Raw genomic sequence first — 18,069 nt, forward strand, 5'->3', positions numbered from 1 at the left:
GAGTGGCCAACAGACATCTGCACACAGATATTCATAGCAGCATTACTCACAACTGCCAAAAGATGGAAACAACATGTTTCCATCAACCGATGAATGGATGAACTAACTGTGGTGGATACACACAATGGAGTATTATGCAGTTTTAAGAAGAAATGAAGTTGTAAAGCATTCATGGATAAACCTGGAGGAAATTATGCTGAGTGAAGCAAATCAGACACAAAAGAACAAAAAATGTATGATTGCGCTATTAAAAACTAAATATACAATGTAAACTCATGGAGTTAATAACTAGAATACAGGTCACCAGAAAATAGAATGAGGCTAGAGAACAGAAAGCTGAGAATTAACTTGTGCAGAATTGCTAAAAAGGTTGTTTGTTAATCATTGGAAGTGAGCAGAAATGGCGAAAGCTCATCACAGTGTTTGTAACTAATGCTATCATATGGGGATGGCTAGTTGAAAGGGAAAGTCTAAGGTCATGTTTATTACTAGAGGGAAGTAAAAAAATCTAACATGGGACTGTATAGCATAGTAAAACCTCACGTGAAATATGAATATGGGTAATACTGCATATATAAGTATGCAATATTATATACTTTGAAACTGAATAAATATATGTCAATTACAAGTATTAATATCAGGCAAAAGAAAACAAAAAACATTAGGCTAAGTGAAAGAAACCAGACACAAAGCATTACATATTACATGATTCCATTTATATAAATTCCAAAGTAGGACCCACTGGCAAGACAGTGAACTCCAGAGCCACCTGTCACAACCAAAGAACCTGTGTGTCTCCACAGCCCTCAGGAAGGAACACCAGTACCTGGGGTTGTTATCTACTTTGGCTGTCTCTGGGATTGTGCTGAGATGTGCATAAGTGCCACCCCTCTGATGACCTCCCGACACATTTTGAAGTCTCTTAGCCCCATAAACTCCTCTGTCTTTACCATTTCCCTCTTTTATTCAAAGTCTTTTTCTAGTGATTCCACTTATATAAGATGTAAATATAAATCAATTTATAAAGATGGAATTAGCTTAGTGGTTATGTAGAGCTGAAAAAGGATAGAGGGATTGAGAGATGACTGCTAAGGTGTGTGGAGTTTTCTTTTTGGAGTAATAAAAACAAGCGACTGAGCGCCTCCCTCCCACATGGGAGGTCCCAGGTTCAGTTCCCAGTGCCTCCAAAAAAAGTAGATAAGCAAACAGCAAATGCAAACAACAGGGATGGGGGGTGGTGACAGAAGAGAAATAAATTTTTTTTTAAATCCTAAAAAAACTGATTGTGGTGATGAATGCACAATTGTGATTATACTAAAAGCCACTGACTGTATACTCTGAAGGAACTGTATGGTGCATGAATATATCTCTCAATTTTTTAAAATAAAACAAAAAAAATCATTACTATCTGGTTACACAAAACGGACATCAAAAAGATGGCCCTTCAACAACACATGAATGAGAAAACAAAATATGGTACATACATATAATGGAATATTATTCAACCATAAAAAACAATGAAGTTTGATATATGCCTTCATATGGATGAGCCTTATCATTTTGAGTGAAATAAACCAGATGCAAAAGGACGAATATGACTCTACTCATATGAACAATCTAGAATAAGCATATGCATACAAAGAAATAGATAAGAGGCTATGAGGTGGGGTGGGAAGGGAATGGGAGTTATTATTTAATTGGCAGAGTTCCTGTTTGAAGAGATGAAAAAGTTTTGGAAATGGATGATGGGGACAGCAGTACAACATAATAAATGTACTTAACGTCAATGAACTATACATTTAAAAATGGCTAAAATGATAAAATCTGTATTTTGTATGTCACTACAATAATTTTTAAGTGACTCTCAAAACTGCCTAACCATATGAATATCATCCCCTACACCATACACCCTAGTAGGTATCAAATAACTTAAATGTAGTAAAAGGTACACTTAAAACATATCCTAGCATAATTGTATCCTGTGTTGTCATCTGAGTTTCTTCCAGTAAACTATAATATATATTACAAATGCCTTTATAAATTATTGAATATTTTGTGTGATCTATGTATCTTTAAGAAAAAAGATAATTTTAAAAATCCCTCTAAAAAATAAAAATAAAAAAATAAATTCTTGAATAGAGCCAGAAGTGAACAAAATTCATTCTGTCTAGGCTATGTTTGGTTCAAGAGAGCTTTCAAGTCAAGATTTAAGTTGAATTCATGTTTTGATAGCTTAGAACAATGAGCCCCTCCCGCCTGTCCCCCGTCTCCCCTTTTTTTTTCTTAGAGCAAGTAATATGTTTCTCTGCATTCTTTTCCATTCTAAAAGGTTTTAACAGAGTTTGGATGGAAATACAGGGACCCACTGTGAGTTACAATTTCTCTATTTTTTTCTTCCTCAAATCTTCAGGATTTTCAATGTCATGACACAGAAACAATGTTCAGAAAACCTATCTACTTCTACAATGTTTAACAAAACACTAGGATTTCTAAATTCACACAAAAACTGTTCACGCTAATGAAAAAATGTCCATGTCTACACATTAGTTTCCACAACAACATTCTGACGGGGAGATAAAATCATATGCAAACCGTAAAAATTTTATCTACTTATTCAAAATGTAGCCATATCATCCAGCCTCAGTACTGCTGTGTTAAGATAAACCTATATTCATTCCATCTAATTCAACAAAGAACATACATACTGCATGCATTAAAGAAATAAAAATAAATCACAACCAAAAAAAAAAAGAAACAAATACATGTTCTTAAAGTTACCTCTGTCTCCAATTTAAAAATGGCTTAATTTTAGCTTACTTAAGCAGCTGAACTAGGAATGACAGGCTGCCAGAAAAAGAACTTTTTAGGAATAATGTTTCCATAACTTGTTGAGTTGCCTTTTTCTGTTATTTTTGTGAATTTGAAATAATGGTTAATAAAAATTTTTAAATCTTAGCTTACTTAAGCGGCTGAACTAGGTATTTCAGGTTGCCAGGGCTCTGTAAGGTCCAAAATGTCCCAAGTAAAAACACTATACTTTGGAACCATATACCAGACACTATCAATCCCACAAATGCAAAGCACTTCCTCCCATTCTTTCACATATTAGACACCTGCCTGTGTCTATCACTTTCTAGAAACATTTCCACCAATATTTAATCTGATCTGTATTTACCTCTAAATACTGATTGCCTGAATTCTTAGAGCTGAATTGGCACTGACTCAGCAGGTATAGCATCTTAATATATGTTAATGAGAACTCTTTTAATACCCTAATTTCTTGCTTTTTTAGTATCTATTTTCCTTTTCAGCAACCTCTAAAGTAAGCATCTTTCAAGTTTTTAATGTATAACTAAGCATTAAGTCTTCATCCGTTCTGGGTCAGACTAAACTATAAATATTAATACATAACCTCCACATGCAGTACATTTATATGGATCTTGTCCTTTGCAAAATTACACACACAGGCAAACACTTGTCCCCCCACCCTTTGGGTGAGTGGAGTGAGAGATAAGGTAACATGGTGTAAGTATTAAAAATTTTCATCAAACCAAAGCTCACACAGGACACACGTCTACCTTTCTTTTAAAAAAATTTTTTTTTTTTTTTAAATTTCAACAACCATCTATTTAACAATTCCATTCCAACTATTCTTGGTCTTCTCAGTCCCACTCCTTCCTTCATTCTTGTCATGCCAGTCCACACATACTATGCATTTCTTTGGTAAAGCTTCCTGAAAACCCTTACTGTCTCCAGTAATGGCATACAAGATTCTACTAAGACTGGTCTCAACTCAAAAACAATCTAATAAAGCAGAAAGAGAGAATGCAAACCTGGTTTCACTTTTGCTACTAGTTATAGCCCTCTGGTTTCATTTATGCCACCAGTTATGTTGCTTTTGGTAAGATGTACCTTTAGGGACTTGTCTTATAGCAGGGATTCTTAACCAGGGGTGACTTGAATTGGAAATTCAAAACAACATTATTCTTGTGAGGACATTTTAGTGTGGGTGTAATATATTTATTAAATATTACACAGAATAGTATGTACTATAATTTTTTATTCTGATGAGGCGTGTTCTGAGTGCAGTAGATAACTGCCTGCAAAAAGGTTCTTAAGAATGGCAAAGATGGTTTTACGACACCGTGGAAAACTAGAATTTCTAAATGTATGCGGAAAATGACCGTCTGAACAGATGATGAACCATGTTAGGATATCAGGTATTGAAATTATGGTAAAGTTGTAAAACATAATTTTGACTAATTCTAAAATTTAATTTAAAGACATGCCAGCCAATGTTGAGTGTCATAAATCTGCCACTAAATTCTGGGAAGGGGTCCACAGTTTTCACCTGACTGGCAAAGGGGTCCGTGTAACAAAAAAAGGTTAAGAACCCCTGTCTTAGAATTTATTCTCTCTTCTCTACTTTGGACAACAAACTAGGAATTTAAAAATTAATGTTTATAACACTAAAGAGCTGTTTCCAAACAGAAAGTTTTATACCAATGCTCAAAATTGGCTTCTTCCTTACCCCATGGAAAGCTATACAAAAGGTAACTCTATGGTAAATACAGGTCCTAACATACTCTACTACAAAACCATTTCAAATCAATAAGGATATGTAGAATACTCAAGTGGCTTTGACTAGAATAAAATCTAAGTTCCAGAAGTATTATATTTTAAAATATTTAAGAAAGACACAAAATCCAAAAGTCATACACTAAAACAGATTTGCCTATGTAAAAAGAGTCCAACTTTTGTAGAGCAAAAATTTGTCATACATTAAAGCACATGGGGAAAACACAAGCAACCTATACCATAATAGTAGTATTCTTAATATAAGAAGATTCATAAAACAATGAGGCAAGTCTTCATAAGTCAGAGATGTGAATTTGGGAAGAGGATGTGGCAGAACAGATAGAGTGTCCACCTACTATATAGGAGGTCCAAGGATTCAATACCCAGAGCCTCCTGGCTCATGTGGTAAGCTGGTCCACACGCAGTGCTGCTGCCTGCAAGGATGCTGGCCCACGCAGGGATGCCCCTGTGTAAGGGTGCCCCCCCACAAGGAGAGTTGCCCCGCGCAAAACCGCAGCCCACCCAGGAGTAGTGCCGCATACACTGAGAACTGACACGGCAAGATGACACAACAAAAAAAGACACAGATGCCCAGTGCCGCCTGATGAGAACACAAGCTGACACAGAAGAACACACAGCGAATGGACAGAGAGAGTAGACCATGGGGGAGGGGGAAATAAATAAATCTTAAAACAAAACAAAATAACCATTTTTCTGCCCTTCTGCAGGAAAAAATAAAATTGATATACATTTGGTAAAAATAAAAGACCTATTATACACCTCCAACATTGACAAAGGTGTGAGAAAACGAGCACTCTCACCCATCACAATCAAAGTGAACTTGGTAATTTTAAAAGGCAACCTGGTGGAGTATGATTCTTTTGCCCTAAGCATGGAATTAAAAATGCTGGGTTTATAACTGGAGGAAATTTATCTTGGACTATCCAAATAACTATTTTAATTCTCTACTAGTAGATTATTTCAGGAAAAAAGCCTACTAGCCAAAATGTTACTGAAATGAATGATGATCTACTTTTCATGGGATAGGAGAGTTTGTTTGGTGAGTATCTACTAGGATATGCATCCTTGATAGACAGTGGAGTTCCCATTTCATATTAAATGCCAAGTAAATTTAATAGAAAGATTGACATTATTTGCTTAAAAAAAAAAAGGCAACCTGGTGCAAGTGGACGGGGCTCAAGTAGTTCAGCACCTGCCTCCCACATGGGAGGTACTGGGTTCTGTTCCCGATGCCTCCTAAAGAAGACAAGCAAGACAGCAAGATGATGTGATGGACTGGCACGGCAAGCTGACGTAACGAGATAACAAAATGAGGACACACAATGAGAGGCCCAACAAGAAGGGAAGGAATGTGGCTTAAGCAATTGGGTGCCTCCCTCCCACATGGGAGGCCCTGGATTTGGTACCCCATGCCTTCTAAAAAGAATACAAGCAGACAGAAAGAGCACACAACTAACAGACATAGAGCAGACAGTGAGTGCAAACACCTGTCAGGGGGCGGCACCATGATAAATAAATCTTAAAAAAAAAAAAAAAGGCAAACTGGCAATATTCAAAATTAAAAATGCATATACCGGGAGCCAATGTGATGCTCCATGGTTGAGCACCAGCTTCCCACGAGGTCCCGGGTTTAATCCCATCTAGCAACTTCACCTCTAGCCATCTATTTTACAGAAATACTAAGCACACATCCTCTTTAACATATGACACGTTTTTAAAATCATAAATGTTACATAAAATCCAAAGCTCTGCCCATTCCTGAGGTAAGGATGCAAAGGCTCAATAGCCTGGCAAAAATATGATCCCAAATTCTTGTACAGCAACAATTAGCTGGAACTGAGAAGCATCTATCCCAGGCCAGCCTCCTCTACAAAGGGGGCACAATTAGTACCTGCTTCATTCTTTAAAAATTATCTTTTTACTGAAATTTGACTCTTCTGAAAGGCGTAAAAAAAACATATCCAAGATTGTTCACTGGAGTGCTGTATGTAATGCATTAACAAACTGGACACCACCTAAATATCCATCAATATAGGAATGATTAAATTACAATATACCTCACAATGTAATACTATGCCATATAAATAGAATGTGGTTGTTAAGGCATGTAGTGGCATGAAAAGATGCCCACAATATCAGATGAAAAAGCTTTAGAATATAATTAAAATAAAAGCTAGTATTTGCTGAAATCGTTAACATATTCTAGGTAAAGCACACTGTTTCTTACTCTACTATTAACTGTCTCCATTTTACAGACAAAGAAGCTACAGTAAAAGGGGGGAAAAAAAGCTTAAATTCAATGGGTCAGGATATGCCCCCAGGGATCTGACTCCTTCATTTATAATTGTAATCTCTAACCTCTATGCTGAGGTGCCTTTATCTTTCACAATACGTAATGTACTTTAAAAAACTTTTTTAATGATTTGCACTTATATCCAGAACCCACGAGAATTTCACTTTGTATTTTATAAATCTTCATTTCCTTTGTTTCAAATCACAGACCCCTTACTAAGTCCACACTATATTATTCAATAAATATATCACACCTACACCAACACGTCCCCACAAGAATGTTTTTCTGAATTTCAATTCAAGCTCACAGAGCCCTTGTTCAAAACCCCTGGTTTAAGGACTTTACATCCCAATTTAAACTATTTCAGACTACTGATTAATCCCTGCCTCCTGATATTGGGCATCTGGAAGATATGCCCAATGGTATCAACAGAGTCAACTGCCCCAAAATTTACAGCTACTATCCAACAGAAAATGCATTACCATTTCTTCCTAGTTTTAGTTAGCCAAGTTAAAAGTGAAAGCTTAATTTGCATGACATTCTTCTTTGGAAGTAATCAGGTAATTGAAAAAACTTGTTTAATGTAACAATTCATCAGAATATAATTTGCTCTTTAAAGGGTTAACTTAAAACTAAGGGAACCCATTCAGCTTTCTCGTCTAGCTATTGAAGCAGGAAAAAAAGAGACATGGACAAAACAGGAATAAGGGATCTCTCTAAAGTATGTGAATATATTAAATATTAATTCTCAGCAAAAATATTACCATCCCCTCTTTCACAAGGGGTTTAGCATACAATAATTAATTAATTTTACTAGTATTTTAGAGTAAAGCATATAACCAATGCATCTGTTCACCAAAAAGTTATTCTAAGAATGACTAATTGGCCTACATGTTCTCTGGAAATGAAATTAAATATACTTAGAACCCAACTATATTCTTTAAAAAAAGTTATTCCAGGTAGATCATCAGGCCAATATTTAGCGAGGCTCAAACACAGAAGTTGTAACAGATTATGCCAGAAGGGAATAAAGTATGATGAATCCCAATACCAAACTATGAAAATTTAAGTTTCCTGATTAAGCAGAAAACATTTTTTCAATTACTAAAATGGCCAGGTTATTTTTTCTCCCTTCCTAAGGTCACTCCAAGCCAAACTCCGGCATCAACATGCTCAAAGACAACTTGAAAATGAAGGAAATGTAAAGTAGAGAGAAACAGATAAACTTAAAAAATATTTACATCAAAAACAATTATTAAATCGTAGTACTGTATACATAAACTTGAGAAAGTGCAATTTAAAGTGTCTAAGCAATCTGCTTCCTATGACCAGTATGTCAGGGACAAACCACTGTAAAAACTATTCTCAAACAGCCCAAAAAACTGACAAAACTGCCATAAAATGCAAGAAGCTGGTTTCTATATGAAACACAAAGAGAGAATACAAATTTGAAAGACAATAATATGACAAGAAAAAGACAGCTAACAAAACCCCTACATTTTTCCTTTCCCTAATCCTTAAACTTCCATAAGAGAATGGTCTGCAACTTTGCAAACCTACAATTCAAAAATTAAATCAAACAAAGAAAAAATACCAAAAATCATCTTTCACAGAAGGCAGTAGTCACAATGGGGAGGGAGAGATCCATAAACGGTAAAATAAAATCACTAAAAATATACTAAGATCTCAGGTTCTATAGTGTTTGATATTCTCTGTTTAAGTATAAAATATAGTTTATGTCACTAGTAAACAAACTGACATTATTCAAATGCTCTACACATAAAAATTTTATCCTGGAAATTAATTCTGCTTAAAAGATGTAAACAAACTCCAAGTGAACTGATTAAACATCGTTCCCAACACACACCTCAGAAGTGTCCTAGAATGAGAATGGAACATGGAATCCGGAGATGAACTGTGCCCCAATCTACATCTTAGCAACACTAAAAGGTTGTACAAGAGACTACTTTGTGCCTCAATTTAATCAACTTTATGGGGAACCAATACATCCTGCAACGCTGCTACCTGGAAATTATAAACTGATATTGTGCAATTATTTAAAAGCTGTTGGATAATCAGAACATGGAACATACAAAATATCCACTCCCCACCCAACCCACCCCCCCCGGAAAAAGATTAAGAAACAGCTAAGAAACCACATGGCCTCATTTTGCCTAAAAGTAGCTTTTATAAACCTGCTTAGATGCATCTGAAAGTGAAATCCAGTTGTAATGTTGACTTAAAAGTTGGTTTAGTTGCCAAGGAATGGAATTGTTCTGATAAACCAAAATATTTTAAAACATTCACAAAGTAAAAAATAAAATAAAAAATTAGGAAATAGAAATTGAATAGGCTCATAAATTTACTCAACTTCATTAACTTCCCTCCCAACTCCTCCACCAAAAAGGCTGAAGTGAAAACATGCTTAAGTTAAATTAACACATTCAAAATCATAATCCAATCCATATTACAGTAAACACAAAATACCAACTCTGAGAAGATGGAAGTCATTTTAGGACAGCTGTTAGCTATGAAAATTGCAGCAACAGTTCTTAAAACTTTTTGGTCTCAGGATCCCTTTAGAGCCTTAAAATTTAATGAGGACCCCAAAGAACTTACTTATATATATTTACTGTATTGGATTTTATAGAATATTTGCTGCTTTGGTAAGTAATTTTAAAAAAATATTTAGTCACTTAAAAACATTTTCAGGTCCATCAACAGATGAATGGATAAACAACATGTGATACACACACACACATACACACAGACATACAGACAACTGAATATCAGTCATCAAAAAGGAACAAAGCTCTAATAATGCAGCAACATGGATGAAGCCTGAATATTCCAGACATAACGGGACAAAATACTTTATGATCTCAAACCAACGGGAAGTAATTAGAAGCAAATTTATAGAGACAGAAACTAGAATAGAGGTTACCAGGAGCTGGGGTAGGGGTAGGGAACGGGGAGTTAATGTTTAATGGGCACAGGGCTTCTGTTTGCCATGATGGATAAAGCTGTGGTAATGTATAGTGCTGATGGTGCCTCAATGTTATGAATGTAATTAACACCAGTGAATTATATATTTGAATGTGGTTAAAAGAGGAAATTTTCAGTTGTATATATGGTACTAGAATAAAAATTTAAGCCCCCCACCAAAAAAAACCCAAAAAGGAACAGAACTATACAACACAGTGAACCCTAATGCAAACTATGGATTATAGGTGATAGTACAGTTATAATATTCTTTCATCAATTCTAACTGGGAACTCTATTTGCTGCATGGTTTTTCTATAGACCTACAACATCTCTAATAAATAACTATTTAAAAATATCTCAGAAACCTCTAACATGTTAATCTAAGTACTTTTTCTGGAAAAACCATTTTCCCAAAAGACAAAATATAGCGAGAAGAATGGCACTGTTTTATACACTTCTGCAAATTTCTTTAATTATGGTTTAATAGAAAACAACTGGCTCCCCATTTCTGTTTCTGTATTCAATCTGTTGCTAGTTGTTTTGGTTAAAGTATATTAAAAAAACCCCAGCATCACAGACATTCTAATTGAAAAAAGAGGGCTATTTCAATAACTTTCTTTAACTATGGATATTCTTCACTGATACTACACCAAAACTCCACAAGTAGTAATTTCCTAAGAACTAGTTATAATAAAGAGTCTGAAATCAATCAATAGGCTCTTTGTACTGTTACTTTAAAATCAGTTGGTCTACCTCGCACTTTGAATGTATGATTTGATCATTTGGAAAAAATAAATTCACTGAGTTATGCCCATCTTCCAAATGTTGACACATTATACAATATAAAAAACCTGTATTCACTAGTATCACCACCATCTCATCAAAAACATCTTTAAGTACTGGGAAGCTATCACGCTCACCCACTATAACAAGCATCCCAAAATTGTAATTTCTGCTTGAAAATACAATTTTATCATTGGCCATAAATCCTGTCAATTGTTTTCCTTGAAATGATTGGCTTACTTCATTTTCAAGGAAATGTCAGCAAAATGCTAGAGTATAATATCCAGTTTGTCACTTGTTCTTTCAAGTAAAAATGGAGCTCTATGATAAAAGCACTAATTTACCTCACAAATCAAACACGTTTAAGTGCTGTTCCTCAAGACAACCACTCTACTTTTCAGTATGCAGTTTTATGTGCACTTCCCATCTCATCACAGGATATTAAAAAGATAAACCCAAGATCAAGATACAATGAAGTTAATAATTTTTACTACTTCAAAAGCATCGCAAATTTTTAAAAAGCTTTGTTTTTCAAACTGTGCATGTGAAGGTATGAAGAAACACCACCATTAGCAGAATCTGGTGTACCTATATCTTGATTCTTGCCACAAACATCATTACCCACCATTTCTTTGATATCATTGATGTGAATGTCAATAAAGGGAAAAAGACTTAAAATCTCAGTATTATTACTAAGACTTTAGATTTTGTGTGCCCCCTGAAAGGATCTCAAGGGTCTACAGACCACACTCAGAACCACTCTGTTTTTCTATCCACCAACAGGTACCAGTTACACCGGTTATGACTATATGAAATTACTCCGATTCCTTTTTCTTTGGACAACCCCTCAGAAATTGTGGGATAAAATTTACTGTCTCCCCTAGGTCTTGCTAAATCTCTTATACTACCTTCAACAACATTCTGACTGTAGCATGAGTGCTAGGCCACTGATACCGGTTACTCTTTTAAAAAGTCTTTAGTATTTTTAAGAGTGACGGCCGAAACTGAGTTAATGAAAATAATGATGAAACCAGGACAGAATAAGGCGGAAAAAGGAATGTAATTTCCATAAGGGCATTATACTTTGTATGTACGCAGTGGTCCTCTTAGGATCGATTTTGACCCCCAGGATATGTTTGGCAGTATCTGGAGACATTTTTGGTTGCCAGAAAAGGAGGCCAGGAATGCTGTAAACACTCTACAATCCTACAATATGCAGGAGAGCTCCCTGCATGGACTTATCTGGCCCAAAATGTCAATAGTGCCCAGGCTGAGAAGTTCTGCATTAACGGATCCTAAGACCACATCAATGACTCCCCACCACCATGGCTCTTAAGTAATAATATCAGTCTTTAAAAAATTATATATGAAATTGCATATGGAATTTAGACAAAATATGGGCACTTGTTCAAAATTACTTGTACATATGGCCTTGGCCCCAACCTCCCCTCCCAAATTTAACAGTAGAAAAGAAATAAAAATCTAAAGTGGACGTCAAATACAATAGACTGGAAAACACAAGTCAAAACACCAAATAAACAAAGTTAACAATGTAATGCCAGGGTATGAAAAAACAAATCAATGATGAAGACAGCCTATTTTCTTTAACAAGGCAGTCTTTGGTCATTCTACTGTTTACTCACAGTTGGGCTTATAAATGAAAGGGCTAGCTAATGAAAACCTTGCCATAAAGCTCCCATTTCAAAAAAAAAAAAAAAAGCATTGGAAAGGTGATAGCCATGTGTAAATCTGCCCTGGGTCTTTAATGGCAATTTATATCTTCCTTCCTCAGGGAATGTTGGGGGGGGTGGAACCTGGGTATTACAGTACTTTTAAATTCTAGAAATAAAGGCACAAATCATTACTGAAATTATTTCTTCATTAAAGTCTTTTCTTTAAGGACTACATTTCTACCATTGGTAAATTTTAATACTGGCATGATTATCAGAAAGGGATGTCACTTTTCCAAAAGAGCAATAAAATATGAGCTAACAAAGAAGTCACATGGCATCACTGCAAACATTTATGTTTTTTAATTGCTGCTGTGAACTGAAAAAACGCAACAGAAATCTTGCCTCGACTCGATTCTTCTTGTGCTTTTTACCACTCCATAAAAAATATCACTTTACCGAGACTTTGCAGAATCTAAGAGTTTAGATTTGTCTGTTTAATTAGCACGATTAATAAGCTTATGTCCTCAATGCAGAAAAAAATAATTCGATAGGTCACTTAAAATAATACGGATGTGTGGGGAGCACCAAATTCCTTTTAAAACTATTCTGTAAAGTGTCGTAACTGTCATTCCTAATACCTGTGTCAAAGACCTCACCTGTAAAAGGGGTAATATCTGCAACAAAAAAGCTGTCTTTGCTTAAATATAAATAAATAAATATCCTGTTGCTTAGTTCAATGCCTAGAAACCATAAAATCCTCATCTTGGATTTAATTTACGCAAACACTGGAGAGTCAATCACATGCTTCATTTTGGGGCTTACAAAGATGGGAAGAAAGAAAAAATTTCGGTCCCTTCTCTCAAAAGGAAACTCTTAACACTTCAATCTTCAAAAATGGAAGAAATGCAGTCTCACTATTGAGACCTCTACAATGCTGTATATACGCAGAAAAACAGCTTACTCTGTGATCTCAACAATTAGCTTTCAAATTACGTCTGATTCTTTTTTAAAAATCCTCTAAGTGAAAGGCAGTGTAAAATATAGGCCTAATGGGATTTGAAGTATAAATGGACTAGCTTTTAAGCTTGCAATCAGAAAAACAAAAACTATCAACAGAGATAAAGGGAGAAGGAAGCGGAATACAATCTGGTTACCTTATCAAAACACAACAGGGAGAGCGACACAGAACCTAAACCTGACTCAGAGGAGGGCACTCTGGTAAGTACCCCTGTGTGTGACAGGGCCAAGAGCAGGGGGTGGGGGCTGGGGTGGGGACCGCAGCGGGGTCTAAGATACCCAAACCTGGGTTTTTAACTCGTACTATGCAAGATTTCAGACTTGAAAGAGGGTTAACTCTGGAGCACGATTTGGGCATCCTGAAAACGCGAGAGAGGGATGCAGTGGAGGAAACAGAAGCAATGAAATGGACCGGAGGCGCCGAGGACGAGCCCGATTCCCCTGCACGGTTCCTCCAAAGAGCAGGACCTTCCTTCACCGCCGCCGGGCATTGTTTTTTTCGGACGGGGCGGAGAAGCGGGAGTAGCAGGGTTAGAGGTTCTACCGGCCCTTACGGAAGGGGAAGGCTACCGGCCCGACGGCGGCTCTGACCTAGCCAGAAAGACGTGTGGGGAAGCGGGAACCAAGCAGAAAAGGAAGTGCGGCGGCGAATGGGTGTAGAACAGGAAGGACCCGAGTCCCGCCTGCCCGCCTCTCCCACCGGGGTGAGGGCCCGGCTCGCGCGCCACCCCCACCTTCCCCCCGCCCGGCGCCCCCAAGGCCCAGCCGGCGTGCGAGAGAAAACAGAATACAAATCACTTACAACGGCATCGTCTCCAGCGCCGGCACCGCCCAGTCACTTCCCCCCCGCAACCGCCACTGCTGCCGCCCTGGGCATAATCCACTGAGGCGGGAGGGAGGGGGACCTTCCTCAGCCCTGGGTCCAACCCCACTCCCGCACCCGCTCCCGCCGCTTTAAGCACTTCTCCTCCTTCCCCTTCGTCCTAACATGGCGCCCGAGCGCTACCACAGCAACGTTCTAGAACCGCTGACGCCACCACGCACGCCATGCGTGCGCCTGCGCGCCACTCTCCCGGCGCCGCGAAGCCTCACGGGAAAGGTAGTCCCCAAAGGGGCCGGCGGGCGAACTATTTCCTTCCAATCCTCTCACGCTTCGGCGGCGGGCGTCGAGGCAAAATGTGGTGAGCGGTGGGGTTGGCCCGGACGGCAGGCTCGCCCCTTAGATGGGAGCGCTCTCGTCACCGATGAGGACGGCGCAGCCCGGGCGGCACGAGGAAGGGCCGGGAAAGGTCCCGCTCTGCCCGGCGCCGCTTCCGGCACATTGTGAGGTCCCGTGGTTCTCGCCCGCCGAGGTCTTGGCGGCAGCCCTGCGTCTGGAACGGTGTTTGGGGAGACGCTTCGAGGCGACTGAGGCGTCTACACGTGCTCCGTGTGCCACCGTCGGAGCGCGGGGTCACTTGGGTCGTAGTCTTGACGTCACTCACTGCCTTCAGTAACAAATCACTCAACCTCTACGCTTCGTTGCAAAATGGAAGTATTACCTATTTCATTGGGTTGTGGTGACGGTTTAGTGAGAGAACGCAAGAGTTCCACCCGGACGGAACTTTGCTTCGGTTTGGTCCGCTGATGTATTCCATCTGCTCTGAAGGCGCTCGAGAAATCTTGGATAAATGAATAAATTTGCAGGATAGGACTATGATGAGAGCGAATCCTGGAACGCGAGTCAATTTCACTTTTTAGCAGGTAGTGCACTGGAACTTCCAGGCAAAGCTGACCTTCTGTATAAACATCGATGGTGGTAACCATTTGGATTTTAGCAAAGGCTGTTTACTTGCATTGGTGTTTTGCAGCCCTAATCTCTCTCTGGGAATCAATTTAATCTGCTCCCGACTGTAAACCGTTCCTTCCTACCTACCAGAACAAAAGTTGGAGAAACTACCTGAGGCAGGGAGACTCAGTTCTGACCTACCTTCCCTCTTCAATTAGATTGTGTTCTGAAATGTGTCACACCCAAGGTCCATGGGGAGTGGAAGGAATACAATAAATATGGAAAAGTTATGTTACCCCAACAAAGTTCAAGTCTAAATGTGTTGCTTCGCATTTGTAATTCTCTGGAAATTTGAGCTAAGATTGCCCTTTTTTTCACAGAACCTCTCTTAAGACTAGTGTTAATGGACTAGTGGCTCAATGGTAAAAACACAGGATCAAAACCTGCACTGTCCGATGCAGTGCAGTCGTTTGCTCCATGTGGCTGTTGAGCGCTTGAAATTGTTACCAGATGCCTCTGGTTTCTGGACTTGTAGGTTCTTGGCTTAACATCACATAAAGGAATTAAAGAACACACTATAGGGTAGTCAAGGGAGTAAAGAGTTTATTAAGAAACAAGAAAACAAGGAAAGTACACCTTCCGATGGACCATGGGCCTACTGTGGAGTGAATTGCCTGGGTAGTTCTGATTGGTTGCCCCATCTGTCATTTCTCAGAGCCAAAGGTGAGGTCTTTTGGGGATATACTGGGTTTCCCCTGGACCCCAAAAGGGGATCTTGTGTCCGGGATCTCACAGCATCTTTCAAGCAGCCTTCTTCCTAGGTGGTTTTTGGTGGGTTCTCACTGCCATATTGTCTGTCGGCCATGTTGTCTGCCCAGCCAGCCACCTTCCCCCTTTTTCTATACTAACCTGCTCAAAATGAGGTTAGTTCAGATAAGATGTGCTGTAAAGTGCAAAGCACACAGATTTTTACTATCCCTTCATATGAAAAAAGAATGAAATACCTCAATAATGTTTTATATTGATTACATATTGAAATAGTATTTTGGATATATTGAGTTAAAGAAACTATATTACAATTATTCATACCTGTTTCTTTTTACTGAGTGTGGTTGCTAGAAAACTTTTAATTGTTTATGTGGTTTTCATTTCTGTTGAACAGCACTGATTTAGATATAGTACTAGATTTGATTCTAGTTCTTCCATTTCTTTACTCCCATTAGCAAGATAACTTCAGTTGGGGGCCCAGTATCAGGCCTGTACTTAAAAGGTTGAACATCTGAAATCCAGAGAAGTCAATAAAATTAAGGTTTTAGTCTTTAAAAATTGCTCAAAAAAAAAAAAAGGGGGGGGGGAGCAGATTTGGCTCAACAGATAGAGCATCTGCCTACCACATGGGAGATCCAGGGTTCAAACCCAGGGCCTCGTGACTCATCTGGTGAGCTGGCCCATGCGCAGTGCTGATGCACGTAAGGAGTGCTGTGCCACACAGGGTTGTCCCCTGCGTACAGGAGCCCCACGTGCAAGGAGTGTGCCCCATAAGGAGAGCCGCCCCACGTGAAAAAAGTGCAGCCTGCCCAGGAGTGGCGCCGCACATACGGAGAGCCAATGCAGCAAGATGATGCAACAGAAAGAGACACAGATTCCTGGTTCTGCTGACAAGAATGCAAGCAAACACAGAAGAACACACAGGAAATGGACAGGGGAGCATATGGGAGAGGGGAGAGAAATAAATAAAAAATAAATCTTTTTTAAAAATTGCTCAAAAAGATAGACACTGATGATGTACATTATGAATTTAAATATGGGAACTTCTTGAATTCATGGCTTTTCTCTGCCTGGTATCTCAGAAGCAATGAAGCAAAGATGGACATTAAGCCTTGGGCTTTCAGCCTGTAGGTTGCTCCACAGCTTTTTTGTTACAATCTTCTGTGGAATGAGGCAGCCAAACAGCACAACTAGTGAATATTTGTTGAGTGCCTAGCAAGTGATACCATGCTCCTTGCTGGCAGATTTTTAAAAGGAACTGTACTTGGGGATGGAATCAAAGTAGACTTTACACATGAGGTGACTTTAGAGGTGTCCAGGTAGAAAAGTTAGGGTTTACTAAGGAGATAGAGGGGCATATGTGGTAAAGGAATCAATGGGGGGAAAACATAGAAAAACAATTTCTACTTTTTTCTGGAGAAAGGAAGATTTTTGAAGTGGTTAGACCACAAAGTTTGTTATAGGGAGTGGTAGAAATGAAGGCAAAAAGTTATGTGAGAGGTAGAAAATGAGAGACCTTCATTTAACAAATGGTTGTTGTACGCCTGCCCTCTGCCCCATCATGCTGAACTTGAGGGGAATCAGGCATTACTTTCTACTCTGAAAAATAGTTGTGATCCCTTGATCCCTTACCCCTGTGGAGTTTACAGTCCAGGAGAAGGAGAGGTGCAGATAAGAAACCGATAAACAAATAGACCAGGGAATTACAGATTGCGATAAAAGCCAGGAATAAAATAAAGCAGGTGATAGAAATATGAAGTCAGCTTGAGATAGGATGGTCAGACAACACAGTGCCTCTCAGAGGAGCTGACCTTTGAGCTGAGACCCAAAGCCATTCTAAGATTTGGATTTGGATTTTCTCTTTTGTGAATAACGGAACCATTGAAAGTTTTAAAATGGGAGTGAGGTTACATTTATATTTTGATATTTTGGAAAGACCACTGTGATAACATAGGGAATGAATTTGAGCCAGAAAAGATTTTGACAAAGAAGGAGTCTCTTGCCTTGCTTGAGGTAAGAGATGATGAAGCTTGAAATAAAGTACAAAAGGGACCAATTAGAGATATTTAGAAGATGCATTTAATCCTGAATGTGAAAGGTGAAGGAGACAAGAATGATTTCAAGCATTCAAGGAGGATAACAGAGTGAATGGAGCTGTTTTAATCGCCTCCTATTAACCCTAT

The 18,069-nt window shown here is 38.6% G+C and overlaps 1 protein-coding gene across 2 annotated transcripts in view; it reads right to left on the reverse strand.

Annotated features, from left to right (window-relative positions):
* The window catches only part of PAPOLA (poly(A) polymerase alpha), a 71,020-nt gene extending 56,215 nt beyond the window's left edge, over positions 1-14,805 (reverse strand). For both annotated transcript variants that reach the window (XM_004481320.4, XM_004481319.4), the window contains exon 1: positions 14,153-14,805. In XM_004481320.4, coding sequence (XP_004481377.1) covers positions 14,153-14,160 — 8 coding nt within the window. In that variant the 5' untranslated portion in view covers positions 14,161-14,805. The remainder of the gene's footprint in view (positions 1-14,152) is intronic.
* Between the last annotated feature and the right edge of the window lie 3,264 nt (positions 14,806-18,069).

Source organism: Dasypus novemcinctus, chromosome 3 (assembly GCF_030445035.2).
Source record: "Dasypus novemcinctus isolate mDasNov1 chromosome 3, mDasNov1.1.hap2, whole genome shotgun sequence".
Lineage (NCBI taxonomy): Eukaryota > Metazoa > Chordata > Mammalia > Cingulata > Dasypodidae > Dasypus > Dasypus novemcinctus.